At 42.1% G+C, this 21,061-nt stretch overlaps 1 protein-coding gene across 3 annotated transcripts in view; it reads right to left on the bottom strand.

Annotated features, from left to right (window-relative positions):
• The window catches only part of Frmpd3 (FERM and PDZ domain containing 3), a 93,133-nt gene that overhangs the window by 48,622 nt on the left and 23,450 nt on the right, over positions 1-21,061 (bottom strand). For 2 of the 3 annotated variants that reach the window (XM_029534494.1, XM_029534495.1), the window contains one exon: positions 18,398-18,443. In XM_029534494.1, coding sequence (XP_029390354.1) covers positions 18,398-18,443 — 46 coding nt within the window. Of the gene's footprint in view, positions 1-2,087; positions 2,193-18,397; positions 18,444-21,061 lie in introns of all 3 variants that reach the window. The other variant, XM_021188087.1, reaches the window with a different exon arrangement.

Here is a 21,061-nt window from a genome sequence, read left to right as displayed (position 1 = left end):
TGCCAGGCCCAGAGGCCCAGGCTCCCCAGTCTGATGATGCTCGGCGGGGGCAAGTTTTATTTAGCACACTGGGTTGGACTCAGATAATTACTTAATTGATTTTGCTTAAAAATAGAGTTGGCAAGGAACGCCCACAGGATTTATTTTTGTTCTGGCTGCTTAATAAAGCCTTGGAACACAAGGGGAAGGGGACGATGGGGCAGGTTGAAGTCACCTGGATTGGACTCTGCAGGTCTGAACAGACTGCTATGGTCCACACAGTCAGTAACGGAGAGGATTGGAAGATGGCTATGTTTTCTCTCCTAGACAGAGTCTCAAGCCAAGCTTGGGGCCTGTCAGAGAGACAAGTGAACTCTGGGTAGGTTCTAGCTGCCCTGGGACAGTCAGTTGCTATTCTGGTTGAACTGGAGATGGCTCTTCAATCTGCCTGTGGCCTGTGAGGTATGGAACTTGAAGGCTGGGAGGAAGAAGAAGGAAGAGAAGGAGAAGAGAAAAGAGGTAAAGGAGGGCAGGACAGGAGCTCTTCATTTCATGTCCTGGGTTTGACTGTGATTTTTGAGGTGAGATTGGATATATCTGTCCATATTTTGCAAACTCAATGCTTATGCCCTCAGAATTTTCAACTGTTCAGGACCCCAGTGTCTTGGACCTTGTGATCTGTTTCACTCTGAGCCACAGGGGCCCAGTCTTATTCCCTCTCCTCTCTGAGCATCGGTCCTTTAACCATTTAATCAGCTCTTTAACTGTTTCTAACTGGATTGGCATAGGATCCCGAGTGTTATTTAGGCAGGATTCGAGGTGTCCTTTGAGCTCCCTAGTCTTCCTCACAGAGGGATGCATGAAGGCATGAGCTGGGTTTGGGGAAGAGAGGCAGGGAATAGATGGAAGACGCCCATGTTCTTTTCCCTTTCTTCCAGGTGGCTCTACTGCAGAGAAATACAAAGATGCCTGGCATCCTGCTGACTTCTCTGCTCAGCCTGAGACTGCTGCTAGGTCTCTCAACAACTGAAGCTGTGTCTTAGTACATAAATGATCAGGCTTCCTGACAGCCCATCCCATCCTACAAAACCACACCAGTGCCCACTTATCTCTACTCCGACTAGTACATCACCAAATTCTACAGAATTCTGGGGTGCTCTGGGCCAGACTTCATGATGGCTGTACACACTGACTTCTGCTCTCCACCTACCTCTTCTCATCTGCACATCTCGGGTAGATGGCTTACTGCATGCATCCCTGATGAACAGCAAGAAACCTGTGGGCTAGCCAGGAATCCCGAGATTGGCAGCTGCATGGCATGGGCTGGCCAAACGTAGCTGCTTTTATTTTTTTTTTAAAGATTTATTTATTTATTATATGTAAGTANTGAGCCACCATGTGGTTGCTGGGATTTGAACTCTGGACCTTTTGAAGAGCAGTTGGGTGCTCTTACCCACTGAGCCATCTCACCAGCCCCATGTAGCTGCTTTTTAAAAGATGATATCACACAGCAGGAGATTTGCTATAGTCTCAGTCTATACCACTTGTCCCCCTAACCGCCACCCCATAGAAAGGTTGCTAGTGGCAAGGAGCAGGTATTTCTTTTGGATCCCTTCTGGTGCCTGGGAAAAAGCTAGTGACTTAAAGCAGAGTCTGTATCATTGCTGCTAGGCAGCTACCCATCAGCACAGTCTTCTTCAGTCAAGATGTGGAATTGCAGGGCCACTTAAATGTGAAGAGAGTTCAATTTCACCAGCCACTTGTTCTCTGGGTCTTCACAAAACCATTACTTCATCCCTGCTTTTATCAAGTAGCCAAAAGATGTTTATGGAACACTTGCCCTGAGTGTACACTATTGTGCTAGGGACGGAAATTTCTCTAAGTACCATGAAGATCCAGAGAGAATCAATATTTTTTTTCTTTCTCTCCCAACCCACTCTGGATGTCACACACTCCTCTCTCCTCAATATCCACTGACTCAGAGCACCAGGATCCTTGTGCTGCAACCCCTTCATAAAAGCATCCACTACCAGAAGCCCCTGATGGAGACTCAGTAGCCAGCTTGATTCTGGCCAAACAGAAAGGAGGGAAGCCAAGATGGCACTTACTGCATCTGTTTCTCCAATTGTCACCTGCTCAGAGAATCGGACCTTCACAGGATTGGACCTCAGCTTGGCCTTCTTTGCAGCGCTGATGAAGGCAGACTTAGGGGACTGGAAGAAGAACAAAGGGCTGTTGAGTTCTCCATTCCTTTGTAATATTAGAGTTAAGAGGTCTCTCTCAATACAACTGAAGCTGGTGGTTCACACCTGTAATCCCAAGAACTCAGGAGGCTAAGCCAACAGATCGCAAGTTTGAGACCAGCCTGGACTACCAAGGTGAGACACTATCTCCAAAAAGAAAATACCAGTACAGAGATATTTTGGCTTACTGGTCAATGAGTCAATAGACAAGTATTGATTACCTTTTAAGCACAAGGCAAGTGCTACGAGGCAATGTGCTAATTGTCTCCCTGTATGATTGGTGTGTTGTGTAAAAGCTGGGCATGAATTGAATTTGGATAAACTGAATCCCATTATAAATTCTCTAAGCCTAAGGAGGTTTGCAAAAATAAAAAATCCTCAGTAATCATATACATTATTTTTTTCATATTCAGTTTTTCTAATACGAGATTGACTTGAATAGTAGACTTCATTATGTGTGAGTACAAACTTCCCAGAGGATCTCCAGAAATAATCTTATTGTCTCATAGGTATGCCCCTAGAAAGAAGACTTATAACAAATATTTTTGAGATCTGAGAGAGAAGGAACACAGCCCTCCAAAATGACTCATCCATACTTTCTGAACTGTACAGGAGAGAGAGAGAGAGAGAGAGAGAGAGAGAGAGAGAGAGAGAGAGAGAGAGAGAGAGAGAGAGAGATGAGCGATTTAGCTCAGTGCCTGGCTTTCTACTTCCAAATGCTGCATCACTTTGTGTATTCAATTCTGCATGAAATGCTCAAAGAATCAGTCAGGCTCTCTTATTTTTGAAACCTTTCCCAAAATTCAGCAGGAAGCATGATTAGCAAACACTGTAAACCACAGTTAGCCCTTGGTACCCACAGCTTTGCATCCGTGCGTTCAACCAAGCACAGATTAAAAATACATGAAATAATAACAACAATACCAAACCCTCTGTCTCTGCTGAACATGTACATTTTTCTTGCCTCCATTTTCTAAACAACACAGCGTAACAACTATGTATGTAGCATTTTCCGTGTATTCAGAATCTTCAGTCATCTGGAGATGATTTGAAATATTCGGGATGATGTGGGAAGGTTCCATGTAAACACTATGCCAGTATATACATATATAAAGAACTTGAGTATCCATGGATTTAGGTATCTATGGGGGCACCCTGGGCCCAATTCCCCTACGGAGAACAAGGGAAGTGTTCTTCTGCGTCTAGTCTTATGCTGAGCTGCAGACAACCTAGCAACTAGTAAATGCTGAAGTCTCTTGTCTTTAGGAGGACTTATTTATGCATTTGATTAATTAACAGTGGCTTATCGAATGTCTGGCAGTATTCTAGGTGAAGAGGGATACAGGAGCAAAACTGACCTTGTGGTATGTCTATTCTGTCAAGGACACAGAGACAATTATAAAAAACTTTTTTTTTTGAGACAGAGTGTTGCTATATATTCCAGGCTGGCCTTAAACTTGTGATACTGATACTTTCGTCTTAGCTTCCTAAGTGCTAGAGTTACAAATATACAGCACTGTGTCAGGCTAATAAATATCTTTTTTTTAAAAAAAAATTTACTTATGTTTATATGAGCGCACTGTAGCTGTCTTCAGACACACCAGAAGAGGGGACTAGACCCTATTACAGATGGTTGTGAGCCACCATGCGGTTGCTGGGAATTGAACTCAGGATCTCTCTGGAAGAGCAGTCAGTGCTCTTAACCACTGAGCCATCTCTCCAGCCCAATAAATATCTTTTATGTAGCATGTAACTATTATAGTACTCCCTTCTGTAATTTTACTCTGTTTTTTGATTGTTTGTTTTTTGTTTTTGATATAGAGCCCAGACAGCCTTGAACTCACTATGTAGCCAAAGATGACCTTGAACTTCAGGTCCTCCTAACTCCACTACCCAATTTCTGGGATTATAGGCATGTGCCATCATGCCTAGCTTGCATTTTCACCTGTGATTTCAGTCACTGATTATTAACTTTAGTTCAAAATAATACATGAACAATGCTAGAAACAAATAAATATATTTTATTTTATTTTTTTTAAGATTTATTTATTTATTATATGTAAGTATACTGTAGCTGTCTTCAGACACTCTAGAAGAGGGTGTCAGATCTGGTTACGGATGGTTGTGAGCCACCATGTGGTTGCTGGGATTTGAACTCAGGACCTTCGGAAGAGCAGTCGTGTGCTCTTACCCACTGAGCCATCTCACCAGCCCATAAATATATTTTAAATAATTTTTTTTTGGTTTTTCGAGACAGGGTTTCTCTGTGTAGCCTTGGCTGTCCTGGAACTCACTTTGTAGACCAGGCTGGCCTTAAACTCAGAAATCTGCCTGCCTCTGCCTCCCTAGTGCTGGGTTTAAAGGTGTGCACCACCACATCCGGCAATAAATTTTATTTTAGTACATTGTTATAATTCTTCTCTCTCTCCCCCCTCTCTTTCTTTCTTTCTTTCTTTCTTTCTTTCTTTCTTTCTTTCTTTCTTTCTTTCTTTCTTTCTTTCTTTCTTTCTTTCTTTCTTTCTTTCTCTCTTCCCCCGTTTTTGAGGTGTTTTTTCTTTGTAGTCCCAGCTGTTCTGGAACTAGCTCCTTAGAGCAGGCTGGCCTTGACCAAAGAGATCAGCCCACCTCTGCCTCCCCAATGCTAGGATTAATGGGGTGCAACATATCTAGCTCTTTAATTGGTTTATTTCATAGCATTATTTTTGTTGCTCTCTTACTATGTCTAATTTATAAATCAAACCTTAATATATATCTTTTCATACACATATGAAAAGTATATGTGTGTATATGTATGTGTGTGAGTGTGTGTGTGTGTGAATGTGTGTGTGTGTGTGTGTGTTTCAGTACTGTGCATAAGGTTTTGGAATATAGTTGCAGATAAGGGAGGACTACTGTAAGAAAACAGAAGCAGGGTAAAGGACTATACAAGAGAATAACAAGGATGGGCCCAGTAGGATTATATTTTAGCAGTTTTGAAAACTCCAATTGCATTATTAATAACTAGTAAAACATCTTTGCAACAGATCTAAAAAGTAATGTATTCTACCTGTGTAAACAACACTTTGAGGCTGGAGGAATGGCTCAGTGGTTAAGAGCACTGACTGCTCTTCCAGGTGTCCCGAATTCAATTCCCAGCAACCACATGGTGGCTCACAACCATCTGTAATGGGATCTGCTGTCCTCTTCTGGCATGTCTGAAGATAGTGACAGTGCACTCATGTATATAAAATAAATAAATCTTTTTAAAAACCCACATCACTTTGTTTTCTGAATAGCATCTCCCCATTCACTCTTCTTGCCCCCAGCGTTTGGTAACCACAATTTGACTTTGCTTTTGTAAGTCTGTTGTTTTTGCATTTCCTTTATCCATGACATCCTGAGGTCTTTGTCTTTCTGTGCCTTGCTTACTTCATGTAACAAACACAATGTCCTGCAGGTTCATCCATGTAACAAATGACAGAATTTGATTTTCATTTTCCTTGCAGTGCTGGAGACTCAACCTTGGGCCTTTTGACAGTTTCCTTCTTTTAGAATCACAATAATATTCTGTTGTATCTAGGTACCATATTTCCTTTGCATATTCCCCTGTCTATAGAAACTTAGATTGATTCTATATCTTGAGTATTGTCAACAATTCTACAGGGAACATGGGTGTGGGTATCTCCTCAAGACACTGGTTTCAATACCTTTGGGGACATTTGTATAGGTACAACCACTCACTTATGTACACACACACACACACACACACACACACACACATTCTAGGGGAGAAGGAAGTAGTTTAAATATTATAGATTATAGTTAGGGAATACCTATCACACACCCAAAAGGAAATAAAGCAGAGATGCTGTGAAGCTATCTGGAGAGAGAAGTTTCTGGACAAAAATAAGGGTAAAGGCTCCAGGGCAGGCATAGAATCGAGGAAATCCCTGTACCTGGAATACAGTGATGGATCAGGGACCAGAGGGGGTGTGCTCTAAGAGGCAGCTGAGAGCTGAGTCATGTAGTGCCAGTGAGAACTCTGGAATTCATTTCATTGGTAAGTTTTAAGCAGACAGGGTTTGATGTGTGTGTACGCCTCTGGCTGCTGTGAAGAAAATGGAGTGTAGGAGGTTAATGGTCAGACCAGTTAGGCATGTCTAAATGAAGTATTTGTGATTGCAGTGAGACACTTAAAATATAATGCTGGCATGGGCTAGGATGATGATAATGAAGATGATCAGAGTGAGCACATTCTGGATATATCTTGAAGACTGAATCAAGATCATACATTTATGGATTAGATATGGGAAGTGAGAAAAAGAGAAGTCCATAGAAAAAGCAGGGCTGTTAGTTACTGAAATGGCTTGGGGCCATTTTAAATGACCTCTTCTATGGTCCGTGCCTTGTTATAAAGCCTATGAGTCCTTCAATCAGGAATTCCTTTGTATTAAGCCCCCAAAGGTTCACACTAGCTGGGAAAGCAGTGCATTATGGCATTATTTGCCATTTACACTGTGGCTAGGATTCTTTTACTGGATCAGCTGCAGGAGGGCTGGGCCCTAAGATAAATACACATCAGAAACAAATTGTCCTCATCATGTCAGCCTTGGGCCTAGCTATGTCTGATGGGGTCAGCAATCACATCTCCTACAGAGTACAGATTATGAAAATTCTACCTGAGTCCAGTAGGAACTTGAGCAGTGGGTCTTGGTTCTGGCTGCACAGAAGAAATGCTTTCAAGAGCTTTAAAAAAGCCTCCCAGGACCAGGCCTCAGGCCAATTACATAAGTCAGGGTGGAGCATCTGTGTGTGTGTGTGTGTGTGTGTGTGTGTGTGTGTGTGTGTGTATTTTGAAAGAGGGTCTCATGTCCAGTATTTTTTTTTAAACCTTATGATGGTCTTAAACTACAGCCAAGACTGAGAACCATCAAGCTAAATGAATCTTAGACTTCTCATCGTGAGGTACAGGGTGGGGGCCAATGTGTTGGCAGCAGACAATATAAAATCCAGAGCTTGGAGATCTTTGCCAAAAGCAATTATGGTAGTGATTGTGATGATTGTTCAGGAGGTCAATGCCTTTGTATGTTGCACAGCTTGATGTGCAAATCCTGGGTGGGAGATTCAGGCAAAAGGAACAGGCCAGATAGAGCTATAGCTCTCTCTCTGTTTGGACACTCTGCTTGACTCAGTTTCTAGTCAGGTATTTTTCACTAATGCGCCATAAACACAAAGCTGGTGGACTCTTTGTTCAACCTGATAGTCTTCCACCCACCTCCCTTCTCTGCAGTCATATGCTGTCAGTTTTCTCCATGGTACAGTGTGGAGCAGGGCATCCTAGGGATTTGAGTGTACCATGCAGTCCACCATCCAGTTTTGCATTCAAAACAGTGGCTCAGAAGAGGAGCCTTAGTATATCCAAAGAAGCAGAACTCCAATGCCCTGATTTACTGACCATCCTCCCTACAGTAGGCTGAAGTTGGAAATCTACTCCTGACCTTTCATTCACAGGTTCTGGTTCTACCTTAGTCCTAGGCAACAGATTTGAACAAGGGGCATATTGTTTTATGTATATATACATTGTGGAGATGCCAACAGTTTTGCTGTTCCTAAGAGAATCTAAATCACATCCAGTCCTCGAAACGTTTATATCACCACAAGGAAAATATTCAGGTATTTGCAGCCGCAAACCCACAAAGGAAGTAGAATGGCCAGGGCTTTCAGGGATTACCATCATTTCGCTGTGTCTGTTTCAGAGCTATTTTCAGCTTGTTTATGCCTCATTCCTCATCGACCTTTGTCTTCTCAGTCTCGAAGCCTCCGTCCTATTCTCAGTCTTCAGTCTCCGCTGCTGTTGGTGACTCACTCACTGCCAGCTGCTCTCTGCTAGATGTCACAGAGTCATGTCTAGCCTGATGCTTAGATACAGGTGAGGTCTGATTTCCAGACTGACACAAAGTGGCTCTAAAAGGTCTCCCTGACTCCAATGGAAGAGTTAGGGGGAATGGCTGAAGGAGCTGAAGGGGATAGGAAGAGAAACAATACCAACCAACCAGACCCCCCCCCAGAGCCCCCAGGGACTAAACCACCAACCAAAGAGTACACATGGAGGGATTTATGGCTCCAGCCACATATGTAGCAGAGGATGGCCTTCTCAGACATCAGTGGGAGGAGAAGCCCTTGGTCCTGTGAAGGCTCAATGCCCCATTGTAGGGGGATGCTGGAGGGGATGAGCCCAGAGTAGGTGGGTGGGTGAAGGAGCACCCTCTTAGAGGCAAAGGGGAGGGGATATGGGATGGGTTGTTTGTAGAGGGGAGACCTGGAAGGGGGACAATATTTGAAATGTAAATAAATAAAATAATTAATAGGGCTGGAGAGATGGCTCAGTGGTTTAGAGTGCCGACTGCTCTTCCAAAGGTCCCGAGTTCAAATCCCAGCAACCACATGGTGGCTCACAACCATCCATAACAAAATCTGATGCCCTCTTCTGGTGTGTCTGGACAGCTACAGTGTACTTACATATAATAAATAAATAAATGTTAAAAAATAATTAATAAAGAAAGAAATAGAAAGGGAATTTGAATTTACATTGGCAGTCTGTGGAAATAGTAATATTTGATGATTATCAAAAGGACTGAGTTAAATCATAATATACCATAACAAATTTCCTTGATACACACAGAAATCCATTCCAAACTTGTTCATACCATAGTCACCTGAAGTGGAAATTTCTAGTTTCTTTGGAAAGTCATTTATGTCAAATCAAATGGTGGTTTGCTAGGGCACACAGGTGAAAGGATGTCTTGCTAAAAGCAGATACGTGAAGGAATGTTTTCCTGAAGCAGACACAGGTGAAAGGATGTTTTGCTATAGCAGACATGTGAAAGGATTCGTGATGAAAGTGTACAAATCTGACCCCACAGACAGTGGGAGTAGACGCACTGGTTTGATTTGTTCAACCTTGCTATTCTTTGCTAACCACAGGCATGTATTGGCTCTGCTTGTGGTAACTCCATTGAGAGGAACTCACCAAAGAACACCTCTTGAGGTTCCTGCAACTTCTTGCAACTTCAGTGGCCTTGGGCCAATTGGCCAGCCTTGTGGCTTCTTCAGGATTGAACTATAGCTGCTGGTTCAGGCATGGTGTCTGCCTGCCTAGAGCACTGGTCTGCAGCTGCTAATTTGTATTTGGTGTTTGCTACGGGACTGAACTGCTAACAAAGAAGATCAAGCTCACCCCCAAAGAACGATTGCTAAATAGGTCTACTTCTCCCATATCCTAATAACTTTTCTCTTCCACTACCTCTGGTGGGTGGTGGGCAAGGGGGGAGGTTGAATGTTTATTAAAATAGGCTGCAAAAATTTATGTCAACAAACACCAAAATCTCAGATGCTGAATTCCCTTAAGTGAAATCTCATAGTAACTGATTACAACTTCTGCATACCTTTCTGCATTCTTGAAATACTTTTTAACTCACTTATGATAACTAATGCAATGCAAATGCAATATAAATTGTTATGCTGTTATATTCAATTAATAAAAATCTGTGAATCTTCAATCTAGAAAAAAAGGTCTCCATGTCTCATGTCATTTTTAAAGTTTAGCTGTGGGGCCTGAAGTCTATAATACTACGGTGATCCCTTTGACTTAAAACACTGATACATGCAAACTAATGCTTTAGGGCCCAGTGAATTACAGGCCTGCCTGGGCCAAATCTTGTCTACTACATGTTTTTTGTAAATAAATTTTGATGTACAAAGTCATGATCTTCATTTATGTACTTCCTGTGGCTGCTTTGGGGTTATTGTGTTAATTTTACAAATACTAAAATATTTACTATACAGTTTTTTACAAACATGTTCACGCTTTTAGTAACATTAGCATGTACTAACTCACTACTTCTAAAAATTTACTCCTAAATATAGAACCACTGGAGAATGGTTAGTAAAATACAAAAGCCTAGGCCTATGCCCACACCAATTAGAAATCAGAATCTCTAAAAGAGCGGGGCCCAAGAATCTATACTGGTGAAGATAACGTAACCCATTAAACATAGATTAATTGAGTACCTTAAAGCTGAGACAGCTGAGCTCTTCACTGACCCTATTTCTCCTCCTAGCATCTGGGAGTGTAATTTTGCAACAAGCACCCTTTCTGGCTAAGATGAATTTTGGCTTGAAACACGGGACTAGAATTGCTAAGTGCCTCTGGGGCCACTGGAAGCCCCTTGAAGAAAATATGAAGGCAGAAGTTAGGTGAAATAAGGAATTGAGGAGAGAGCCTGCCTTTCCCTCAGGGCTGAATTCAGCAGTTGCTGATTCTCTGAGCAGTTTTTAATTTGGTGGCTCTATTAGCACAGATTTTAGGGCTGTGATCATTCATATTTTGGTCAAAGTCAAGTATATAGGGCCAAATACTAATATTTCATGGCAAGATAGGGCCCCAGTCTTGGAAAATTTTATTTTATTTGATGCATAGTAGTTATACACATTTGTGGAAATAGTAATATTTGATGATATCAAAAGGACTGAGTTAAATCATAGTATACCATAACAAATTTCCTTGATTCACACAGAAATCCATTCCAAACTTGTTCACACCATAGACACCTGAAGTGGCAACTTCTAGTTTCTTTGGAAAGTCATTTATGTCAAATGGTGGTTTGCTAGGGCACACAGGTGAAAGGATATCTTGCTAGAAGCAGACACGTGATATTTGATGTATATATTGCATGTATATATTGTATAGTGATTAGACCATAGTAGCCAGCACCTCAAACTCTTGTCATTTCTTTGTGGTGGTAAACCTATCATATATTGTACTGTGTTGCAATATACATTATCATTGACTATAGTTACACTGTGCAATTGAATGCCAGAACTCATTACTTCTGTATAACTACAGAATCAAAAAACAAACAAACAAACAAACTCACAAATGGTTGCTGTCATAGGAGTAGAGAAGAAACCAGTGGCTACCACAGGCTCAGAGGGGGAGGGGAGCTGGGGATAGTGAGTTAAAGGCTACATTGTGATACTTGCTTCAGGTCCTTTGCTGAAGCTTTACTGGTTTCCTGATTGGCCTTTTTGTTGCCTCATTGTCTTTGACACCTGAGCCTGCTTACAATCCATTCCCATAGCAACCACGGTGTGTTCCTAGGATAAAGGTGGGCCATCCAGGTTACACCAGATGGGAACCAGGATGCCTGCCTTTTCAGTACCCAGGTGTACTGGCTAGTTTTGTGTCAACTTGACACAGCTGGAGTTATCACAGAGAAAGGAGCTTTAGTTGGGGGAAATGCCTCCATGAGATCCAGCTGTGGGGCATTTTCTCAATTAGTGATCAAGGGGGAGAGGCCCCTTGTGGGTGGTACCATCTCTGGGATGGTAGTCTTAGGTTCTATAAGAGAGCAGGCTGAGCAAGCCAGGGGAAGCAAGCCAGTAAAGAACATCCCTCCATAGCCTCTGCATCAGCTCCTGCTTTCTGACTTGCTTGAGTTCCAGTTCTGACTTCCTTGGTAATCAACAGCAATGTGGAAATGTAAGCTGAATAAACCCTTTCCTCCCCAACTTGCTCCTTGGTCATGATGTTTGTGCAGGAATAGAAACCCTGACTAAGACACCAGGATAACTTAGTGATGAATATTCCCTCTCCTGACCTGCAAGCTTCCCTCAAGCTACGTTTTTATCTAGCCTCATTCCTCACCTACGTCCAACATCACCACTGGTGGTAGTTGGTAATTCTGCTCAGCTTCCTGCACAGAGTGGGCTTATTTCTACTTCTAGGCTCACTTCACACCACCCCCTACTTATCCCTACCTTTAGGGCATCCCAATATTCCTTTGACCAGCTAAATGCTAGCTGTTCATTAAAACCCAGTTCCAGCAGAGTGTGGTAACACATACCTGTAACTCTAGCACTTAAGAGGCTAAGGCAGGAAGGAGTGTAGTTAAGTTTGAGGCTAGCCTGTGCTATACAGTGAGAGCCTAATCTCAGCAACCAAACAAAAGTGGAAAACAAGAGAAAACAAAGCCATAGGTATAAAAACCATTCCAATTCTTTGTTCTGGATTCTTCCTCAGTTCATCTGTTTACTTTTCTACATTTCCTTCAGCATTTTGGTTAATCCACACTGCCATGGTTTATCTGTTCAATCAGGTTATAAGAGGTAGTATTAAATATCACCATGTCTCTTCTTAGCACCAAGTGCAGGTAGACTCAGCAGAAAGATATTAGTTTGATTGCTTATAATTAATAATGAATTAGTTCATGAAACCAAAAAAAATTATTTGGGTGCCCACCATCTTCATAAGCTCCATTCCTTAAAAATGGGGGACTAGAATTGCTAAGTACCTCAAAGTGCTCTGTGGAAAACCATTTCTATAGTAATTTTCATTCTTCTGAGCTTTTTGGGTAAAGATGACTCTAAGCAGAAGTGACTGTCACTCTTTGGGTTGCTCCCAGTTAGTCATACCTTGGAGGGAACTATCTTTCCTTGTGGCACCTTATATAAAGTACTTTATTTAAAACTTAACATTTGTTGAGGACCCACCATGTGACAAATTTGACAGATACAATGATTAATAAACAGTCATGTGGTGATAGATCGTTGGTTATCAAAAGGTTAAAGAAAACCTTCATACATGGCTGTACATGCAGGCTTGGAGGGGGTGTGGTGACGGCTGAAACTACTTCCCACAATGGCCTGCTGTAGTACAACTTATTCTGTTATTCTGTTAAGAGGAAAAGGTCAAAAAAGAAACTAGAATCATTTGGGGATCCCTTTCAAAATTCCAATATCAAGGCCCCATCCTCAGAGCTTGTAATCCAATTAGTCAGGGCTAAAACTTGAATGTAAATGGTTTAAGAGCTTCTCTTGTAGTTCTAATGAATAGTGAGGGCCAGGAACCATTACCAGGTACCAAATGAAGAAGCAAGCATTAGATCATTATCATCCGGAGCAGGGAGGATCCTTAGAGATTGATTGTCTGGTCCAACGTTTCCTAAGTCGCACTGATCATCGGAATCACCTATGGGATTAGTACAAATGCTAACTTGTCTGCCATATCCTAGACCTGTCGGAAACTGACTCCTGGAAGATTTGGTAATCAAACTTCAACGTGGAGGATTCCATTTAGAAGCAGTAATCTCCCTGAACCTACAAAATGCTAAATGCTTGCTTGATATGGGGACAAAATATTGAGCATGGGTTCTCCAGGAAGATGCTCTTAGTTAAATATTGTTAGACATACACAGTTCTATACAGCTGTAAACACTGAATTAGTGCATGCCAGACAGTTGCTCCAATGTTTCACAGAGATTATAATCTTTTCTTGTTTTGTTTTGCTTTGGAGACAGGGTTTGTCTGTGTAGCTCTGGCTGTCCTGGAACTCACTTTGTAGACCAGGCTGGTCTCTAACTCAGAAACCCGTCTGCCTCTGCCTCCCAAGTGCTGGGATTAAAAGGCGGCTCCCGAGGTTATAATCTTAAATTCTTAAAATAACTCATCCTGGTAGAGTCTATTTTCTTAATTTCAGAAGGAGAAACTGGGAATCATGACTGTTAAATATCTTACTCAAGGCCACCTCACTTCCAGGTTCCAGACTTTTAGGATTCAAACTCCAATAAGTGGCCCTATCGCAGAAGCAGTTCTCACTCTGCACTATGCCCTACTGTCTTCATCCTTTCAGAAACTCTTTCACTCTTTCTCAACCTGTCTTTCTTCCTAACTCAGAGTCTCACTTTATAGCTCATATGGGCCTAGGACTATGTAGTGAGGGCTGACCTCAAACTCACAGTGATCATTCTGCTACAGCTTTCCAGTACTTGAGATGCATGGACCAACATGCCCAGTTCTGCTGAGTACCTCTGCATGAGAGCTGACATAAGGAAGAAGAATGTTCATTCCCTTGCTTTAACCTCAGTTGGGAGCCATGTATCAGACAATTCAAACTTTTCATGTCCTGTGTGTAGTCACAAGTAACCAGGAAAGCATCATGGATATTTGGGAGGCTACAAACAAAACCCAAGGGCTAGATGATTTTATGTACACGAAATCTTTAGGAAGGATGAAATGTACACATATATATGCAAGGCTGCCATTCAGTTGGGATGTACTAATTTGGCCATACTGGTTGTCAGATATTTAGGTATTCTTTTACACAGGTTGGGAAGTAATTCCTAGGTGCCACTTGATGTCTCCTTTGAGAACATTTTACAAATGTAAATCAGATAAAGAGTTAACAACTAGCTCAACTAGGAGGCTTCCAAGATCTGTTGGTTCCTAAAGGTTTTGATTACTATACCTCCTGTGTATGTGCCTACCTACTTCTATGTTCCAAGGATCTGGAGAGAGGAAAGCCAAGAACTAGGATGTAAGCTACCCGAGGGCAGGAGCTGTGGCGCTGTGCCTGTTTTATGAACTGCAATATTCCTATCCTATACAAGGGGCCAGAAGAGCAGGAATTTGATAAATGCTTCACGAATTAGTAAATGAGTTAGAAGCTCTCATCAGGGCAGGTAATTCTGTTTGAAAGATAGGCATAATCAGCTAGGTTTTAGAGGAAATGGGCATTATTAGAAGACATGTCAAGTAATGTAAAGAATAGTGAGAGGGCAATAAGAACTAAGAAAATGCACAAGGAGGAGAAAGCAAACAGCCTGGCTGTCACAAAGGGGCCACAAAGTGGAGAAGTTGTGTTATCAGACGTGGGAGGATGGGAGGGAGGAAGGTTAGGGTGGCTGTGGTGAAAATGTTAGTTTCTTTGTTCTGCAAATCAATCTGGTACTCTTCGAGTTTAGGCTGTCTAGATAGCTGGAACCTGGGCTTCCCTCATGCAACCAGTATTTTTTTAAACAACTTTTCTGTGTTCAGTGTTGTTCCAGTTACTTGGAATACAGTAGTAAAAAAAAAAAAAAAAAACCAAAAAACAGTCGACACGCTTTTTGAGGTGATATTCTAATGAGGGACATAGATAACAAACATATTAACATAATGTTTCAAGGGAATTTGAGATGATAAAGCCATTCTGGAAAAACAATCTGGCAGTTATTTAAACTAAACACACACTTACTATATGACCCAGCAATCGCGCTCTTGAGCATTTCTCCCAGAGGAATTAGGTCTTATGCTCACAAGAAACACAAATGTTTATAGCAGCTTTATTCATAATAGCCTCAAATTAGACGCAACCCAGATGCCCTTCAATGGTGGCTGATTAACTAAACTGGTGCATTCACACCATGGGATACTAGTCTACAATAAAGGCAACAAAACATTGCTACACATAATTTGAATGCATCTCAAGGGCAATACGCCGAGCAAAACAAAGCTAACTCCCAAAGGTTCCATGTCATTTTATGCCATATTGTTCCATTTTGTAGTTTTGTTGAAATAAGACAGATATGGAGAACATATTAGTGATTAATAGGGATTTTGGATGGAGTGGGAGGGGTGGGTGTATCTGTTTAAGGGCATCATAAGGAATGTTTTTTTTGTTTTTTTTTTTGGTGGTAGACTGTTCCAGTGTTTTGATTGTATTGATGGATGTGTAAGTGTATTGCTGATAAATTCATATGAAATTGTGTATCCATATAAGATCAACGTTGACTTCCTGAAGAAAAAAAAAACCCTTAATGTGTTTATTCTTTTTGACACAGGGTCTTGCTATGTGTGATGACTACTATTGGCTGATAACTTGACTTCATCTAGAATGAACTTAAAACACAGGTGGCTGATTACACACCTGTGAGGTTTCTTTCCTTAATGAAATCTTTTGAGGTGGGAAGCGACATCTTCTGTTGGCAGCCTATACAAAGGGCATGGAAGAAGGAAGCTTGCTCTCTTTCCCTGCTTGTTCTCACTGGCAAGACCATTCCTTCACTGGAATTAAAGTCTACTTCTTTGAGATTCCAGTATATACTGACGACCAGCCGAGACATCCAGCTTCAAGGGTTGAATTGAATATGTATATGCACACATATTATATATGCATATGTATTCATCCTATATGTCTGTTCCTCTAGAGAACCCTGACATTGTGCTGCCTGCCTGTTACTCAGGATTTCTTGACTTGACTTTTGAAGTGCTGAAGCTGCAGGCACAAGCCATTGCTCGGATTTCCTAATTTTGATATTATGTTCTATACTTACAGAAGATGTAACCGTTACTAACAACAGGCTCTAGAATACACATGATCTCTCTATACTAATTTCGCAACTTTTTGTGACTACAATTAGTTCAAAAGCAAAGCTTAAAAAAATATACAGTTGTTTGAGCAAAACAACTTGGAGGAAAAATTAACCAGTAGCCAGAGATAACGATGAATAGATACTGATTTAAAAATGGGAGTCAAGTCAGGCACGGCAGTGCACACTTTCAATCCCAGCACTCGGGAGGCAGATACAGGGGGAATCTCTGAGTTTGACACCAGAGTGTCACACTCAGTGTCACACAGAGTGAGTTCCAGGACAGCCAGGGCTACACAGAGAAAGTCTAGTCTCAAAACACCAAAAAGGGTTGGGGGTAGTCAAGAAAAGCATCTTCAAAAAAGGTGACATTTGAAAAGACTACATTAACAGAGCAACCCTGCATCTCTAATTAAGGAAAGGGCAAGTGGACACAAGCTCTCCTGTAACCCAGGCTGGCCTTGAATACACTATGTAGCAGAGACTGCCCTTCAACTGATCGTCTTGCCTCTGCCTTCTGAGTGTTGGAATTATAGGTGTGGCCTACTATGCCTGGCTCATCTTAGTAAAGTCTAACCTTGCAAAATGCCTGCTTTGAGGGTAGAACTAGTTGCTAATTTCAAGACAGGCTCGGTAGGGATTGACTGCCCACTGCTCACAGCTGCACAGTGTGCGGAGAGGACTATTCTTAATACTCACAGAGGGCCAGGGCTTCTTTTCTCAGAGGTAGAGATGCAAGTAAGTAAGGCCTGTTCGCCTAGGGTATCGTGCACATTGTCATAGTGTGAGAATGCCATGTGTATGTGCTGAGCATGTGTGTATATGCAAGTGTGTCTCTGTGTGTTCACATGTATGTGTAAGCTTGAAAAGAGCTGCACACCCCTGAGCAAGGTAGCAAGTCCCAGGTTCAATTTGAGCCATGCTTCTTGACTTGTGAGCCCAGGCTTGCCCCAGTGTTGCATTTCTGGCTTTACAGATAAACATGTCTCTCATTGAAAACTCTTTCCCTCCATCTATATCTGGTGCCTGGCAAATCCTGCCCTTCTCTCAAGGTCCAGTTTTGGTTCTGTCTCCTTCATTGGCACGCACCATCAGTGCTGGGGTACAAGAAAGTTTTTGACACTAGGAAAGGGTCTATAGGCTGGAGGTAGAGTGGGGGTTACAAGTTTTGCATCTGGTTTGTGATTTCAGTCAAGGTTGCTGTAATGCTACATGCTAGTAATGGACACTGATGTAATCCACTATCTGGGAGAGGGAAATTGGAGCTTTTGCCTTCTGATAGCAGTAGTGTTGATTATTATGATAATGTATGCTTAGGAAACATTCTACAACTCCAAACCTCAATTTACAGATTAGAAAAGGGGACTCACCCAAGGTCACACGGTCAGCTACTGAATGTATCAGGAGAAAATGGAAGCTCTGGTCCATCTCTGTCTCACTACATAACTTTGGCTGGCCTGAAACTAGCTAGGTACACTGGCTGGTTTTGCTATGCTCCACTTGAATGTGCCCATCTCCCATAAAATCTTACTGGGTGCTACTGTTAATTCATCCTCATGAAGACTAAGTGACTGGCCTGTGATGTGTGAGACCTGGTGCTACATTTGAAGCATTTCATAAATGGCTGGAGTTCCTGGAGCTGATAATGATAGAGTCCTTGTCTAGCATGCTCAGTGTCCTGGGTTAGACACAGTGGCCTGGCTCACACCGTTAATCCCAGCACTTGGAAGTCAGAGAAAAGTGGTAGAAAACAGACTCTACACGAGGGCAGTGAGCAATTTAACTTGGTAAAGCAGAGGACATCTTACAGAGCTCGACACAGCTCTTCAAAACCTTCCCTGAATATGGGAGTAGATAGCATGTTTAAGTTCACTCCTAAATCTGTGCCTCTCATGTCTGCTGTACTTTCTGATTCCCCCTTCCTTCCTAGGGTACTGTTTTCCATGATGGAGTCATCTCTTCTTAGACAGAAGGCAGGATGAAGGGCAGATGGCACAGAGGCTCACTCACCTGATGAGTGTGCAGAACTGTAAGAACGATGGAGTCCTTAGCACTCCTACGGAGACAAGAGGAACAGGAGAGCACTGTATCATGCACTAGGTATTCATCTAGATACAAGAAGCAACACCAGAATCTTCCCTTGGGTTGCATTCAGGTATATGGATTAGGACAGAGGATAATCTGAGGATCTGCATGGATGCCTCATTTCTTATCATTTGTGGAGGCTGACAAAAAAACCATCCGTATTGGTTCATACGGGTGCTCAGCTATGGTATTAGCATTACCTCTGGGCTTGTCATTTCTTGGGTTTTCTTTTCATATTCCTTCTCACATGCTCTGTAGAAATAACTAAACCTTAGGTACAATTTTATCTGTAGACTAGAAAATTCTCAAAGAAAATGACAGGCCTGAATTATAGAACTCAAAGGGCACCCAGCCAGAGAGTCCTGGGAACCGTGCATGGTGATTATTGGCAATTTGGTATTTAAGCAAGAAGAGAAACTCAAAGATAAAACCCAAAGGAGGTCATTTGGTCATTGTGACTCACACTCAGAAGATTTGTTTTAATTAAGGGACGAAGAAATGAGAGCCAGGGAGCAACAGATGGAAGCCCAGACTCTCCAGATAGCAAATATTCAAAAGGATGAAGAATCCAAAACTCTTCCGACAAGAATTATGCCAACGATCAAAGAGGCTGTGGGGTATGAAAATTCCTTCCCAGGAATACATAATCTTTTAAAATAACTGAGCAAAATGGGAATAGTTTTTCCCTGAAGGTCTTTTCCATCTCCTTGTTGGCCTTTTCAAAGGCATTTAAGGAGAGTCATGCCAGGTCTGACACCATACACCTATAATTCCAGTACTTGGGTGGCAGAGGCAGGAAGTTCATGAATTTGAGGCCAGCCTGGTCTACACAGTAAGACCTTATCTCAAATAACCACCAGCAACAGTATGAAATCTACCTTGATTTTTGGTTATTCATGTTTTGTCTGAGACTCCTGCCTAAGGCCTTCTAGTGAACATTTCCCCACATTTGTTGAGACCAAGTCCATTAATCAATCAATCCAAGATCTAGAAAGTTACCAGAGCAAAGAGGTGGATTATAGGGAGCATCTCCATGGAGCAGTTCATCTTGAGTAGGGAAAGGACATTTGGTCACTTGCTCCAGTTCTTGACAGGTGTCCCCATTCCGTTATGAAGAAAACGAGTTTTTACAGTGATTTACAGGGCTCTCCATAATCTGGACTTTTCTTCTACAATGTTCCATCCCTTGTCTTACCAGACTCCTAAGGCATCACTCCTGCTCCTCCTTCAGGGAAGACACAGTATTGTCTTAAAGACCTTTACACTAACTCTTCTTTCACCAATGGCTTTGCTACCTCCAAGTCTTTTTTCACATGTCACCTTCTCAATGAAGCCAGTAGTAGACACCATTTAAGGTTACATTTCTTCACGGTTGTGCTCAGAAATCTGACCTTCAAAATCTTTATTTACTTCTTATATATTGCACATACAATTACTTACCCTGTTCACTGTGGAGTTTCTTTTCACTAGATTGCAAATGCTAATAAGCCAAGAGGTTTTGTCTCTTATTCACTGCTGTGTCTTCAATGCCTAAAGTAGTATCTGTTACATAGTAGGCAATAATGCATATTCATTGAGTGAATGGATGGATGGATGGATGGATGGATGGATGGATGGATGAGCCATTAGCACCCGAGTTATCAAAAGAGTAGGTTGTTTTTATACAGAAGGAGCTCCAGAATCCATCACAAAATTGGACTACTTTGCTCTAGGGTTTGAAGATATCTACTAGAAGCAAAGAAGAACTTCTGATGGGCCTAGCTGAAAGAACTCCAGCAGGCAACAATGGGGTAAAGGGGGTTCTCTCTATACCAGTGTGGTACTGGAGGGGGAAGGGGATAGTGTGAGGAGTAGAGCAATATAAAAGAGAGTTGAAGAGACAAACAAAGGTCATTAGGCACTAGAGGTATTTGGAGCTACAGGGTGTGTATGGTAAAGAAGATCTACTCAGGACAGAGCATTCCAATACCCAACAAGCAGATAGGAGCCTGCTGTACTGTACACAGAGTACAAAGTCAGCCTCTGAAAGCCAGGGAGTGGTTCTGGGAAGAGGTGGGCTGTGGGGAGTTCCAAAAAGATAGAAGAGAAGTTAAACACTCTGAACCAAGTACAGGAGAAGACAGATGCAAAGATGAAGGAAGATTACATACAGGAGAGGGAGGGAGAGAGGGAGAGAGAGAGAGAGAGAGAGAGAGAAGAGCACCAAAGTTCTCCAAACTGAGGTTAGTTCACTGAATTTAGTCCTCACTTCTATCCTATTTCTTATGAAGAAGACGATGCAAAAGTGTGAGAATGTGAGCATGTGGTACAGGACAAGGTGTGTGTGTGTGTGTGTGTGTGTGTGTGTGTGTGTGTGTGTGTGTGTGTATCTGTATGCACATGTGTGAATGTAAGGGACGGGCAAAGCAGAGTGCTTACTCTGAATTCACGAATGACTGAGGCTTTTCACTGGCTCCCATCTTTGGAAGACATTAAGGTGGCATGAATACTGAGGACAGAATCAATCAATCAATCAATCAACCAACCAATCAACCAATATCTCTCTCTCTCTCTCTCTCTCTCTCTCTCTCTCTCTCTCTCTCTCTCTCT

This window comes from Mus pahari, chromosome X (assembly GCF_900095145.1).
Source record: "Mus pahari chromosome X, PAHARI_EIJ_v1.1, whole genome shotgun sequence".
NCBI lineage: Eukaryota > Metazoa > Chordata > Mammalia > Rodentia > Muridae > Mus > Mus pahari.
This window is presented reverse-complemented; position numbering and strand designations above follow the sequence as displayed.